Source organism: Chlorocebus sabaeus, chromosome 8 (assembly GCF_047675955.1).
Source record: "Chlorocebus sabaeus isolate Y175 chromosome 8, mChlSab1.0.hap1, whole genome shotgun sequence".
NCBI lineage: Eukaryota > Metazoa > Chordata > Mammalia > Primates > Cercopithecidae > Chlorocebus > Chlorocebus sabaeus.
The window spans coordinates 91,221,788-91,236,890 of NC_132911.1; the positions used below are offsets into that span (position 1 = coordinate 91,221,788).

The window sequence follows — 15,103 nt, forward strand, 5'->3', positions numbered from 1 at the left end:
GCTATACTACTTACCTGTGTTGACAACCCCCAGAGAGCTAATGACCCAAAAGTTTCCATCGTAATTGTCTAAACTCTATTTCGTAGGAAATTCAGGTCACCATATGAAATATTTATTTTTTATTCCATAGACAAATATTGACAGTCTAATATAGGACAGGTTCTATTGTTAGTCACACTGACTTAATTCAGCGCTTATCACTTCCACATATGTAGTGACTTTCTAATGGCTATGAATTTATTCTCAGGACCTAAGGCTGCAATTCAAAGGAAAAATATAATTTCCTACTTTAGAATTGGATTTTTTTTCATATCTTAGAAGATTAGTGTACTTCACATTTAGAGGGTTTACTAAAAATCTAAAGTCACTTATTCATGTTTTTTTCCACATACTTTCACATAGTGATAAATATTTAGCTATGTTTAGATCTGTCTTTAAAATGATTCAGGATTTAATTGCATAAGAACTCTACGTATATGTATATGAGAGAGAAAAAAGGTGAGAATGGAAAAGACAGGAAGTAAAGAGAATTTGAGCGATGGGCCAGTAGATATAGAAATTTGCAAAATTGAACTTATAACAATGATATACATGAACTGAATAGCAATTACAGTAATCCTGGAAATTTGTAACATAAAAATCAAAATACTAATGTGATATGACCAGTGTTTGTGGCATTCCATTCTTAAAATATACTTGTAAACTTTTAGATTAAATTATCATATGCATATAATAAAATCAGACAATGAATTTGTATTAAGTGGCAGCACTCACGTAACCACTTCAAAGTTCCTAATGTAGAATACTACTAGCACTCAAAAAAACCTCCTTCATTTCTACTCCCAATCATTCATCTTCCCCAAAGTTAACAATCTGTCTAATTTTCTGATAAGATTAGTTTTACCTGTTCTTGAACTTTATATAAATGGCACTACGTACTGTGCATTATTTTGCCACTGGCTTTGCCTTGCTAGTGCTGTCTATGTAATCTATGAATCAACACTGATGTGTATAGCAGCTGTTGGTTCTTTTACACTGATAAATTATAATTCATGATGTAAACATGCTACTATTTCATGGTACAATTATATACAATTGATTCCACCATTTATAAGCAGTTTTTTGTTGTTGTTGTTTGTTTGTTTGTTTTTAAGTTTTTAGTTATTAAGAACACTGCTGTGAATCCTAGTTCCAGGAAAGAACTACCTGGACTCTTCCCTAACTTTCTTTCTAAATGCAGCTATAGAATCTGAACAGAAAGCATATCACAACTATTGACCATTCTGAAAAGTAAACAATGACGTTTAAATTGGGGAAGAAGATCAGAATTCAAAATTATACCAAACCGGCATGAGTTTACCATTTTTCTCCTTTGTTATTCATGTTGCTTGGCCCAGTAGGTGGGCACAGCCTCAGAATTACAAAGCAGAGTGAGGTAACTAATGCCTAAGCTTTCTGGCCAAAGACATGGGAAGAAGAACCACAGGGAACTGGAAAATAACAGAGAGATAAATGAAAGCACTCACGAAAGTGACCCCATAAATTTGAGAATTCCTAAGCGCACGCTAGAGCCACACGTGCAAAGATTTGTTCTTCATAGGCATTAAAAAAGACTGAAGCTGAGTCAGCAGATAGACCACCACCCTTGCTGGCCACTGGATTGCCACACATCAAGGAGCAGTTCAAAGACTGAAAACTGAACAGACTATGAACCATAGCCCACACAGGGCGTGTTGGAACTTGCAACCTAAATCTAACCAGACTATTGCCTGTTTAAACACAATGTCATCATTCTCAAAGGGATTGAAATAAGACCTATATATTACAATTATATAAAATACAGAATAAGTTTTATTATAAAATATAAAATTAACTACACATATCCAAAATAAAATATATGTATATGGGTATATGTGTGTATGTATTTATATAAATGTGTGTGTATTTGTGTTGGTGAATGCAATCATGCCTTATTTGGATATGGAAAATGACATATTTATTCATTCTTTTTATCCCTTATGTTTTAAAATGTGTTTTTCTGACTCATTACACTGGTTTGTACATCCAAACAAACCGGTGATAAATGAATGAAGTGACGACAAAAGAGTTTCAACCTTTCACTATGTTTGCTACGTGTTTGTATGTATGTACCCTGTCAGATCAAGAGAATTCTCTAAATTTTTGGTTTGCTGAGGGCTTTTATTAAATGAATGTTAAATTATACAAACTGTTCTGCATTTATTATTCTGAAAGAATAATAAAATGTATCGTTGTTATTTTAAAATAAGATTCTGATGCCTTTTCACATGTTAAAGTAACATTAGCTTATGTAATAAAATCAATTTGGTATTGTTTTATTATAAATCTGAGTTGGTTATAGTAATTCCTTATTTAAAATTTTGGGATCTAAATAAGTGTGATGGCCGTGTAATTTTTCTTTCCTTAAATTTTTTCAATTTGTATTTTTAGAGATAGGGTCTCACTGTCACCCAGGCTAAAGTACAGTGGCATAATCACAGCTCACTACAGACTCAAACTTCTGTACTCAAGCAATCCTTCTGCCTCAGCATCCTGAGCAGCTAGGACTACTAGTGTGTACCACCATGACTGGCTAATTTTATTTTTGTTGAGACGAGGGTCTTGCTATATTGCCCAGGCTAGCCTCTAACTCCTGGGCTCAAGCAATTATCCTTTCTTGGCTTCCTAAAGTGCTGGTATTTCAGGTAGGAGCCAGCATGCCTGGCCTCTTTCTTTTAACATATTTGTCCATTTTGTACAAATGTTATGCTGGGTTTTTAAAATATTTTCAGAAGCTTTTAAACAATTCTATGAAAGAGTTTATTCTAAAATGGCATTATTTCTTTTTTAGATTTTTATAAAATTTAATTGAGTAGCCAAGTGGGCCCTGGCTCATAGATTAAATCCTTTAATATAAAGTTATTTATATTTTAAAATGTCGTTTAATGTTGCTTCTAGTAAATTGTATTTTTCAAGAAATCTGTCCATTTACTTTCATTATTTTGTGCCTTCTACATTGTAGTTGAGAAGACAGTGTAAGTCTTGTTCCTTTTTGAAGGTAATGTTTATTCTTTGACTAGTTGTAAATATTTTATTTATTTTTATTGATTTATTATACTTGTACATATTTTGGGAGTACATATGATATTTTGATACCTGTTTACAATGAGTAATGATAAAATCAGGTAATTTGGAGTATTCATTACCCTAGATATCTTTTCTTTGTGTTGGCAACATTGCAATTCTTCTCTTCTAGTTATTTTGAAACTGACGATCTTTAGTCACTATTATTACTCTACTATACTACCAAATACTAGAACTCATAGCTTTTATTTATATGTATTTTTGTACCCCTTAACCAACTTCTGTTTATCCCTTTCTTTCCATTTCCCTTCCCAGCCTCAGGTAGTCACCTTTCTACTCTCCACCACCATGAGATCCACTGTTTTAGCTCCCACACATGAGGGAAAACATATCATATTTGTCTTTCTGTTTCTGGCTTATTTTATTTAACATTATGGAAACTCCCCTTCCATCCAGGTTGCTGCAAATGACAGGATTTAATTTTGTATGATGGAATAATATTCCATTGGGTGGATATAGCACATTTTCTTTATCCATTCATCTGCTGATGGACACAAGTTGCTTGCATATGTTGTATTATAAATAGTGCTGCAGGAAACATGGGAGTTCAGATAGTTCTTCAAAATATATATATTTTTTTCTTTTGGATATATACTCGTCAGTGGAATTGCTGGATTACATGGTAGATACACTTTTAGATTTTTTAGGAACTTCCATAATATTTTCCGTAGTGTCTGTACTAATTTACATTTCTACCAACAGTGTACTAGCATTCTCCTCTCTCTCCATCCTCTTCAACACTTGTTATCTTCACTGCTAAACGTCATTCTACCAAATGTGAGGTGATATCACATTGTTGTTTTGATTTGCATTTCCCCGATGATTACTGATGTTAAGCTTTTTATTTTCCTTATACTTGTTGGCTGTTTAAATGTCTTTGCTTGATAAATATCTATTCATTTCCTTTTACCATTTTAAAACGTGATTATTTATTTATTTATTTATTTATTTATTTATTTATTTGCTGTTGGGTGGTTTGAGTTGCTTGTATATTCTGGATATTAGTACCTTATTGGATGAATGGTTTACAAATATTTTCTCCCATTCTGTAAGCTGTCTCTTCACTGTATTGACCATTTTCTTTGTTAGGCAGAGGATTTTTAGCTTGATATAATCAAATTTCTCTATTTCTGCTTCTGTTGCCTATACTTTTGAAGTCTTACCCAAAAGAGTTTTGCCCAGATCAATGTCCTGTAGTGTTTCCCCAGTGTTTTCTTTTCATAGTTTCAGTCATACATTTAAGTCTTCAATCCATTTTGAGTTGGTTTTTATACATGATGAAAGATTGGGCACTAGTTTTATTCTTGTGCATATGAATATTCAGTTTTCCCAGCACTATTATTAGAGTCTGTCATTTCCCCAATGTATGCTCTTGGTGTCTTTGTCAACAATGAATTGGTGTTAGTACATGGGTTTGTTTCTGAGTTCTTTATTCTGTTCCATTGATCTATGTGTCTGTTTTTAATGACAGTATCATGCTGTTTTGGTTATAAAAGCTTTGTAGTATAATTTGTAGTATAATCAGGTAATGTGATATGTCTAGCTTTGCTCTTTTTGTTCAAGGTTGCTTTAGCAATTTGGGGTTGTCTGTAGTTCCATATGAAATTAAGGATTGTTTTTTCTGTCTCTGTAAAGAATAGTTCTTGGTATTTTGATAGGAATTGCATTGAATCTCACTTTAGGTAGTATAGACTTTTTTATAATTTTCTTACAATCTATAAGCATGGGATATCTTTCATTTCTTTGTGTCCTCTTTAATTGCTTTCATCAGTGTTTTATTGTTTTCCTTGTAGAGATCTTTTTCTTCTTTGGTTAAATCTATTTCTAGGTAGGGCTTTTTGTAGCTATGGTAAATGGGGTTGTTTTTTGACATTTTTTTCAGATTGATTGCTGTTAGTGTATATAAACACTACTGATTTTTGTATGTTTATTTTGTATTCTGTAAATTTACTTAATTCGTTTATTCCTTCTAACAGTTTTCTGTGGAGTAATTAGGTTTTTCTAAATATAAAATTATGTCACCTCCAAAGAAGGATAATTTGACTTCTTTACAATATGGATGCCCTTTTTTTCTCATGCCTAATTGATCTGGCTAGGGTTCTAGTACTACGTTGAATAGAAGTGGTGAAAATGGATGTTCTTGTCTTGTTCCAGAGTTTAGTGGAAAGGCTTTCATTTTTTCCCCATTCAATGTGATATTAGCTGTGAGTTTGTCATATATGGCCTTTATTGTGTTGAGGTATGTTCTTCTATACCTAATTTGTTAAGAGTTTTTGTCATAAAGGAATGTTGAATTTTTTTTCATTTCTTTTTCAGCATCTATTAAAATGATCACATGGTTATAGTTCTTGATTCCTTTGATGTGATATATCTTGTTTATTAATTTGCATATGTTAAATCATCTTTGCATCTCTGAATGAATCCACTTGATCATGGTGAATGATGTTTTTAATGTGTGTTCAACTCAGTCTTCTAGTATTTTGTTGAGGATTTTTGCATCTATGTTCATCAAGGATATTGGCCAGCAGTCTTCTGTTTTTAAATGTCCTTATCTGGATTTGGTGATAGTGTAATGCTATGTTAGTAGTATAAATTAGGAAGAATTTCCTCCTTTTAAATTTTTTGATATAGTTTGTATAGAATTGGTGTTATTTCTTCTTTAAATGTTTGGTAGAATTCAGCAGTGAAGCCATCAAGTCCTTGGCTTTTCTTTGATGGGAGACTTATTACTACTCCAGTTTTGGTTCTCATCATTTTTCTGTTCAGATTTTCTATTTCTTTATGGTTCAATTTTGGTAGATTTTAGTCTTAGGTTTTCAAACTATTATGTATCTAGATGTGAATTTCTTTAGATATCTATCTATCTATCTATCTATCTATCTATCTATCTATCTATCTATAATCAGTCTTTCTTTATCCATAGATGTATCTATCTAGAGAGAGATCTTTATTAAGGTTAAGAGAGATTTTTTAGCCCATAACTTAATATTATTGTTAGTTTTTGGAAATCTCTACCAATAATTCTTCAAATACTTCTGCTTTAGTATTTTTCTTTTCTATTCCTGGGACTTTGATGTCAAGTACATTAGGCCTATTTAATATGTTTCTATAATGTATATCCTCTTTTGTGTATTTTTTATGCTAGTTTTTCTATCTGTGGTAACTTAGATGTTTTCTGTTGATATATCTTCCAGTTTACTAATCTATACTTTTTCTAATTTTCTTTTAAATTTATATTTTTATTTCTATGATATTTATTTTTATAATTCCAGTTTTCTGGTGTATTCATTATATTTTTATCTGTTAATATCATAGTTATTTAAAAATTCATTTTAATACCATTATCTGGACCTTCCAGTGGGCCCTATGTATGCAATGTGTATTTATAAGAGGATAAAGGGAGATTTGAAGACAGAAGAGGAAATAAAAGACGATGATGTGGTGATGCAAGGAGAGGGAGAAAAGGCAATGTGATGTGGGGCCACAAACTAAGGAAATAGTAGAGCTTCCAGAATCTGGAAAAAGTAAGTACATGGATGCGCTCCTAGAGCCTCTGGAGAGAGTATGTCCCTACTGACAACATGATTTCAGTCCAATGAAACTTATTTTAAGAGAATAATTTACCAGTAAGTTAGTGGTTATTTGTTACAGCAATAATAGGAAATTAATATGGATACATTTAGATGAATGTTGGACTTTGTATATAAAATACTTACAAAACCTCTGAATAATGTTATTTTGTTTCAGAGAGAGTATCATCTTTTTTTTCTAGTTGGCAGAAAAGTGATGGGAAGATTACTTTGATTTAATCAAGACTAGTCTATTTTCAGATCCCCCTCTTCTAGTATATAGTCCTCTAGTGTCTCATTCAAAGCCAGGGGTTTTAACAAGGACATCTTCTCCTTCTTGGCACTATCAATTTATGAAACAGAATTTGAAAATGCTCTTGACATCAGGGATGAAATTATTAAAGTAATGGCCCTTTTCTTCAAGGGACTCGAAATTAGACACAGACTCTAACACACCTGTGATCCAATAGCAAAACTGTTCAATTTTATGGCAGTTTGGGAGATAGTTTGAAGTCCCTCACATCCCCATGTTTTCAGTGTTTTCTCCAGATTCTGAAATTTAAAAATATTTATATTCTCAGACTCTTTTGCTGGTAGTGATGATCATGTGGCCTAGTTCCAACCAATGAAGTATTTAAAGGTATTCTCTGTAGAGGGCTTGACTTTTACAGAAATAGACAATATCTCGGTAGAAAAAGGTTTTTGGCTCTTGCCATTCTTTCTGCTAGAACACAGGCTGTAACCATATTGTGACCATGTAGCACAAAAAGAGATGTTGTACCATAAAGACAGCGAGAGCCCATTTCTTAACTACATTGATGAATTGGACCAGTTACCTACAGACTTTATACACATATATTGAATGAACCTTGAATTTCTTTAAGCCATGAATGTATAAGGCTTCAATGCATTCTTTCCCAGAACAGGGGGCTAGGAGGAAGGAACAACTAGTTTTGGTGGTGGAAATTATAAGGAAGTGTAGAGGGAGTGAATCTACATGAAAAATGTAGTATAATATCTAAGTATAGAAGAATAAGCAGGCCTTTTTATATGGTGATGGTAGGAAGTGGGGTGATAATCTAAATTTGGAGCACCACATTGAAGCATTAACTTAGCAACGAAAACACAAGGTTGAAATGGAGAGAATGTGATAGATTTATATGAGACAGGAGGCTGGGAAGTTATCTCGTGTCATATTTTGCAAGAGGCTTGATTTTTATTCATCAGAATCTCCTCCTAGCATCACTAGAATGCCATAGGGATTTTTAAGTAGGAATTTATATAGTCCATGTTTCATGCAAATAACTTGTGAAAATGGATTGGTGGTACGAGTATAGGAAGGGTTTGATGGTGACTTATGCCAGGTATGCTTAGTTCAGTGGCTTCAGAACTTGTATACTGAAATGATATAACATAAATGTAACTCTTCAGTAATATAATTTTAATATATTCTATAAACCTCCATATGGCATGAGCCTTTGATATTTTTAGAGGGATATCTATATCTATGTACAAGCACACAGGGTAAAATCAACAAGAGTCCTGTTTAGAGTCTCAAGGCCTTTAGTCAGTTGCACTATTTTATTTTTCTCTTGACCTTATAGAACTCCAGTTCATTGAACTTCTGGGCACGAAACTAGAGACATCTGTTCTGTTGAACTTTTCACAATTGATATGTTAATGAAAAATGACTGTTGGCTTTTAACATTTTGTTTATTTTTCATAATATATATACCCTATGGCATTTCACAATGGGTGTTGTCTTATAAATATCAAATATAAATAAACAAAGCAAGCAATTCATTATTACTTCCGGACTAAAATTTGTACATGATGTAACTCTAAGCTTTTCCTTTCACCTCTGTATGGCCAGAATATTCTGGGATTTCCTCCAGAATAAAGATCAGCTCAGTGGGATTCATGCATCTGTCACATCTGGACTATCTCAATGCAGCCTAGTCAGTGTGCACAGAGGCCACGTGAAGGTTGTAGATTGCATAAAGTGTGACAGCCTGCCTATATTTTGCAGCCAAAAGCACAAGCATATTATCCAATTTCCTACTTTCGAATGCAGGATTCTTTTTATTACACCAACACCAACCACAAAACAATCAGGACAAATTTAGGCCAAGCTAGAAACCATTCAACAACCCTGTGGAAGGCAGGAGAAAGTAGGCACCTAGCCCTTCCTTTGGAATCATGGCTTTTAAACAAAGATGATACATAGCTTGTGAGAAAAAATATTACGTAGCGCTGTACATAATAATAGAATAACATTGCAGAACAACAAAAACTACCATGAACTTGCCTGAGTATGTGGATGACCTGCTCGGAGGTTTTCCTCTATTTTTTTTTTTTTTTTTTCATATCTAGACTCTGAAAGGGGCTATCTCATTCTAAAAATGCTGAAGTTGGAGGAAGGGAGATCTGAGAAATAGTTGCTGTGTATATAATAGAATATTGGAAAAATGAGGGTTGGTTATATTTTATAGACATAGATAGATATAGATGTAGATACAGATATATAGCGTGTTCCTAAAGAGCCACTTTTCAGACCTCAAGATTAAACATGATGCTTTATATTTCAAGATAGACACATACATACTACAGACTGTCTGATAATATGTATTTATAGATAACATTGTATATCAAGCTGAAAAATAATAAAATTTAACATTATTAGAGGAACCAAAATGATGTTTTATGCATAATTCTGTCATAATTCTGACAATGAAAGAAAGCAAATCTGAATTTACTGATTCATCTAATTCTCACCATAATAGCAAAACTACTGAATTACAAAAGTAACTTGTTACAAAAAAAGATGCCTATGAGATTTAATTATTCTAAATTTAATAAAACATAATAAAAAGATATTTGTAAAAAGGTTATAGTTTAGAAAAGATGAATATCAAGCAAATCTGACAAGTTACTTGTTCATAAATGTTAGATTAAAATGTCAAAAGTAGCCATTTATGTGTCTAAGATTTTATCTGTAGTCTTTAACAGACTTTTATAGAACACTTACATTTAGAAAAGCTTTTTTTAAATTCTTGGGAATACGAGAATTAAAAATAAATAAGAAAATCCCATCGCTTTAGCGGATTTCATAATCTCTCTGAGGATAAAGTTATGTAATACCTTAATGGAGGTAAAATTTGGGCCACACTGATGTATACTTTACTTGTTTTCTTACGTGTGGGAGTAATGTTCTTTATCATCCACAAAACTGCTAGAAAGTGTACTAAACGGTTTACATCTATTTTTTTTTTTAACTCCATAACAATCCTATGAAACACAGAGAATTATGATTCCCATTTTGAAGATGATGAAACTGAGACTCAGAAAGATGAAGGATTTATCCAAAGCTGCACAGCTGACAGGGCTGGAAATGACACTTAAAGCTATACTTGTCTGTATGATTTTAGACACAATGCTTTTAACCTCTACTAATTATTCTCTGTACTGTTTCCAGAGAAAACTGTCTAAATAAACACCTCTGATTGTGACACGTTATATGTTTTACATTTTTTCCAGTGACTGCTCTTTGCTTATAGAGCCAAAACTAAATTTCTTAACATGGTATAAAAACAGATAAGCTCCTGCCCATTTCTCTTGCCCCTTGTCTCTCTTTACTGAGCACTTTGAAACTCTTTTATCCTACCACAGTGAATTCCTTTTGGTTGTAAGTGTGCTGACTTGTGTATCTGTGTCTGTACTTATGCTGCTTGCTCTGCCTTCAATATCCTTTTTTTCTTTTTCTGTTTTTTTTCTTTTTGAAAAAAAATCTTGCTCTTTCATCCAGACTGGAGTGCAGTGGCATGATCTTGGCTCACTCCAGCCTCCACTTCCCAGGCTCAAGTGATTTTTCCCACCTCGGCCTCCCAACTAGTTAGGATGAAAGTTGTGCACCCCCATGCCCTGCTAAATATTTTTTTTTTTGTATTTTTTATAAAGATGGGGTTTCATCACCTTGCCCAGGCTGGTTTCAAATTCTTGGGCTCAAGCAATCCACCCACCTCATCCTCCCAAAGTGCTGGGACCATCAGCCACTGCCCTTGGCCATGAATATTCTTTTTTAATTTCATAACTTGTGAGATAGACTTATCCTTAAGAATAAGCTCCAGTGTCACTTGCATTCGTGAGACTTTGCTGATCCTTGAAGTTACTGACCACTGATCACCTTCCCCATTTGCTTCTACATCATCTACATCATATGATGTAAATATTTATTGGGATGTTTTAATTTATATATTTTCCCCTACAATCACCAGATTTTAAACTCTCTGAGAGGATGGTTTTACATGTTTAGTTATGTTACTCTTGCATATAGCACATAATAAAATACATAGTAAACGTTTCTATATGAATAAATTAATGATTTACTTTATAGATGAAAAAATTGTTACCCATGGGTCTGGGTTACATATAGTGAGATATGTAAGAGAAGCTCATATTGCTTACACAGCACATTCAATACATGATTATAGATGATTTAGAAAGTCTTATATAGACTTACATATTATTAAATGCCTATCACGTCTAAAACCCATTCATTCATATCCATAGCTCATATGTGAAAGTCCAAGTGACTTAGTTACTAAAAGCCCCTGCCGATTTCTCCAGCATTTTCTCCTGCTATTTATTATTTATGTTTGTATTAGTCTGTTTTCACACTGATATAAAGAAATACCCAAGACTGGATAATCTTTAAAGGAAAGAGATTTAATTGACTCACAGGTCCACATGGCTGGGGAGGCCTCAGGAAACTTAAAATTGTGGCGGAAAGGGAAGCAAAGGTGTTCTTCACAAAGCAGCAGGAGAGAGAAGTGCAGAGAAAAGGGGAAAGAGCCCTTTATAAAACCATCAGAGCTCATGAGAACTCACTCACTATCATGAGAGCAGCATGGGGAAACTGCCCCCATGGTCCAATTACCTCCTACAAGGTCCCTCCACTAGCACATGGGGCTTACCATTCAGATTACAATTCAAGATGAGATTTGGGTGGGGACACAGAGCCAGACCATATCAATGCTCTACTCATGCTAAATTGCTTGAAATTTCCTAAATACACCATCTTATTTCACACGTCTGTGCCTTGTCTATATTGCATTCTCTCATTAGCCTAAGTTCACCTTTGAAATCCTGCCTATGTGAAACTTTCTCTCTGAAGTCTTTCTTTTCCAATGTCCTCAGCACTCTTTGCTCCATGACAGCCACTTGCTGTGAAGGTTTTGCTGTCTCTTACCTGTTATATTCTGCTTTTGTCCCTGACATATAATTTAAATTTATGTATAACTTGTATGTAACCATTTCTTTCTACTAAAATATAAGCTGCTTGGAGAAATATCTTAAGACATTGTTCTGGGCAATAGATTTTCGGGCAAGATCTCAAAAGCACAGGCAACAAAAGCAAAAATAGACCGATAGGATGACTTCAAACTAAAAAGCTTCTGGACAGCAAAGAAAATACTCAACAGAGTGAAGAGACAACCTATAGTATGGGAGAAATTATTAGCAAGCTACTCAACAGGGAATTAATAATCAGAATATATAAGGAACTCAAATAACTCCATGGCAAAAAAACAAAACAAAACAACAACAAAAAACCAAATAATTAAAAAACCGCAGATGATCTGAATGGATATTTCATGAAAGAAGACATACGAATGGCTAACAAGTACATGAAAAAATTCTCACCATCACTAATAATCAGGGAAATGCAAATAAAAATCACAATGAGGCATTGTCTTCTATTTGGTAGGTTAGCTTTTAACAAAAAGTCAAAGGAGACTGAGCACTGTGACACACAACTGTAGCCTCATGACTTGGAAGACTGAGGCAGGAGGATGATGTGAGCCCAGGAGTTCGAGTCCAGCCAGGCTAACATGAGACACCATTTCTTAATTTAAAAAAAGTCAGATGATAACAAGTAGTGTTGGAGAGAATGCGGAGAAAGGGGAATGCTAATATACTGTTAATGGAAATATAGGTTAGTACAACCATTATGGAAAACTGGTTTCATCACTGTTTAGTAGTGGTTGTACTACTTTAAAAAAAAATTAAAAATAGATCCACTGTGTAATCCAGCAGTCTCACTACTGGATGTATAATCAAAGGAAAGGGACTCAGTATGTCAAACATATACCTGGGCTGCCATGTTTATAGCAGCAATATTCATAATAGCTATGATATGGAAGAAAACTAAGTGTCTATTAGTGGATGAATGGATAAAGAAACTATTATATATAAAATTTTATTTTATTCCTTTTTATATCTGAATAATATTCTATTGTATATTATTCAGATATAAAAAGGAATACAATCCTGTCGTTTGCAGCAACATAGATGGAACTGGAGGTCATTATGTTAAGTGAGATAAGCCTGGCATAAAAAGACAAACATTCGCTATTTTCATTCATGTGTGGGAGCTAAAACAGTTGCACTCATGGAGCTAGAAGGTAGAATAGTGGTTGCCGAAGGCTGGGAAGAGTGGAGGGAGAATGAAGAGAGGTTGGTTAACAGGTATAAAAATATACTTAGAAAGAATAAGTTCTAGTGTTTCATAGCACAGTAGGGTGACAACAGTTAAGAATAATTTATTGTATATTTCAAAAAAGGAGAGAAGATTTAGAATGTTCCCAACACAAAGAAATTATAAGTATAATCTTTGAAATTGGGGCTTTGAAATATTTAAATTAAGAAATTATTGATAAAAGGGAGTCAAGATTGAAGAAATTACTACTAGGTAATGGATGTCCCAATTGCCCTGATTGGATCATTACACATTGTATGCATGTATTAAAATACTACATGTACCCCATAAATATGAACAATTCTTACACGTCAATAAAATTTTTTTTTTTAAATTTATTTATTATTATTATACTTTAAGTTGTAGGGTACATGTGCATAACGTGCAGGTTTGTTACATATGTATACTTGTGCCATGTTGGTGTGTTGCACCCATCAACTCGTCATTTACATCAGGTATAACTCCCAATGCAATCCCTCCCCCCTCCCCCCTCCCCATGATAGGCCCCGGTGTGTGATGTTCCCCTTCCCGAGTCCAAGTGATCTCATTGTTCAGTTCCCACCTATGAGTGAGAACATGCGGTGTTTGGTTTTCTGTTCTTGTGATAGTTTGCTAAGAATGATGGTTTCCAGCTGCATCCATGTCCCTACAAAGGACACAAACTCATCCCTTTTTATGGCTGCATAGTATTCCATGGTGTATATGTGCCACATTTTCTTAATCCAATCTGTCACTGATGGACATTTGGGTTGATTCCAAGTCTTTGCTATTGTGAATAGTGCTGCAATAAACATACGTGTGCATGTGTCCTTATAGCAGCATAATTTATAATCCTTTGGGTATATACCCAGTAATGGGATGGCTGGGTCATATGGTACATCTAGTTCTAGATCCTTGAGGAATCGCCATACTGTTTTCCATAATGGTTGAACTAGTTTACAATCCCACCAACAGTGTAAAAGTGTTCCTATTTCTCCACATCCTCTCCAGCACCTGTTGTTTCCTGACTTTTTAATGATCGCCATTCTAACTGGTGTGAGATGGTATCTCATTGTGGTTTTGATTTGCATTTCTCTGATGGCGAGTGATGATGAGCATTTTTTCATGTGTCTGTTGGCTGTATGAATGTCTTCTTTTGAGAAATGTCTATTCATATCCTTTGCCCACTTTTTGATGGGGTTGTTTGTTTTTTTCTCATAAATTTGTTTGAGTTCTTTGTAGGTTCTGGATATTAGCCCTTTGTCAGATGAGTAGATTGCAAAAATTTTCTCCCATTCTGTAGGTTGCCTGTTCACTCTGATGGTAGTTTCTTTTGCTGTGCAGAAGCTCTTTAGTTTAATGAGATCCCATTTGTCAATTTTGGCTTTTGCTGCTGTTGCTTTTGGTGTTTTAGACATGAAGTCTTTGCCCATGCCTATGTCCTGAATGGTAATACCTAGGTTTTCCTCTAGGATTTTTATGGTATTAGGTCTAACATTTAAGTCTCTAATCCATCTTGAATTAATTTTCGTATAAGGAGTAAGGAAAGGATCCAGTTTCAGCTTTCTACTTATGGCTAGCCAATTTTCCCAGCACCATTTATTAAATAGGGAATCCTTTCCCCATTTCTTGTTTCTCTCAGGTTTGTCGAAGATCACATGGCTATAGATGTGTGGTATTATTTCTGAGGACTCTGTTCTGTTCCATTGGTCTGTATCTCTGTTTTGGTACCAGTACCATGCTGTTTTGGTTACTGTAGCCTTGTAGTATAGTTTGAAGTCAGGTAGCGTGATGCCTCCAGCTTTGTTCTTTTGACTTAGGATTGTCTTGGAGATGCGGGCTCTTTTTTGGTTCCATA

The 15,103-nt window shown here is 34.1% G+C and overlaps 1 protein-coding gene across 1 annotated transcript in view; it reads left to right on the forward strand.

The window, feature by feature from the left end:
- The window catches only part of CNBD1 (cyclic nucleotide binding domain containing 1), a 550,745-nt gene extending 540,521 nt beyond the window's left edge, over positions 1–10,224 (forward strand). Inside the window, exon 12 of the mRNA XM_038000318.2 lies at positions 10,033–10,224. Coding sequence (XP_037856246.2) covers positions 10,033–10,224 — 192 coding nt within the window. The remainder of the gene's footprint in view (positions 1–10,032) is intronic.
- The last annotated feature ends 4,879 nt before the right edge of the window (positions 10,225–15,103 follow it).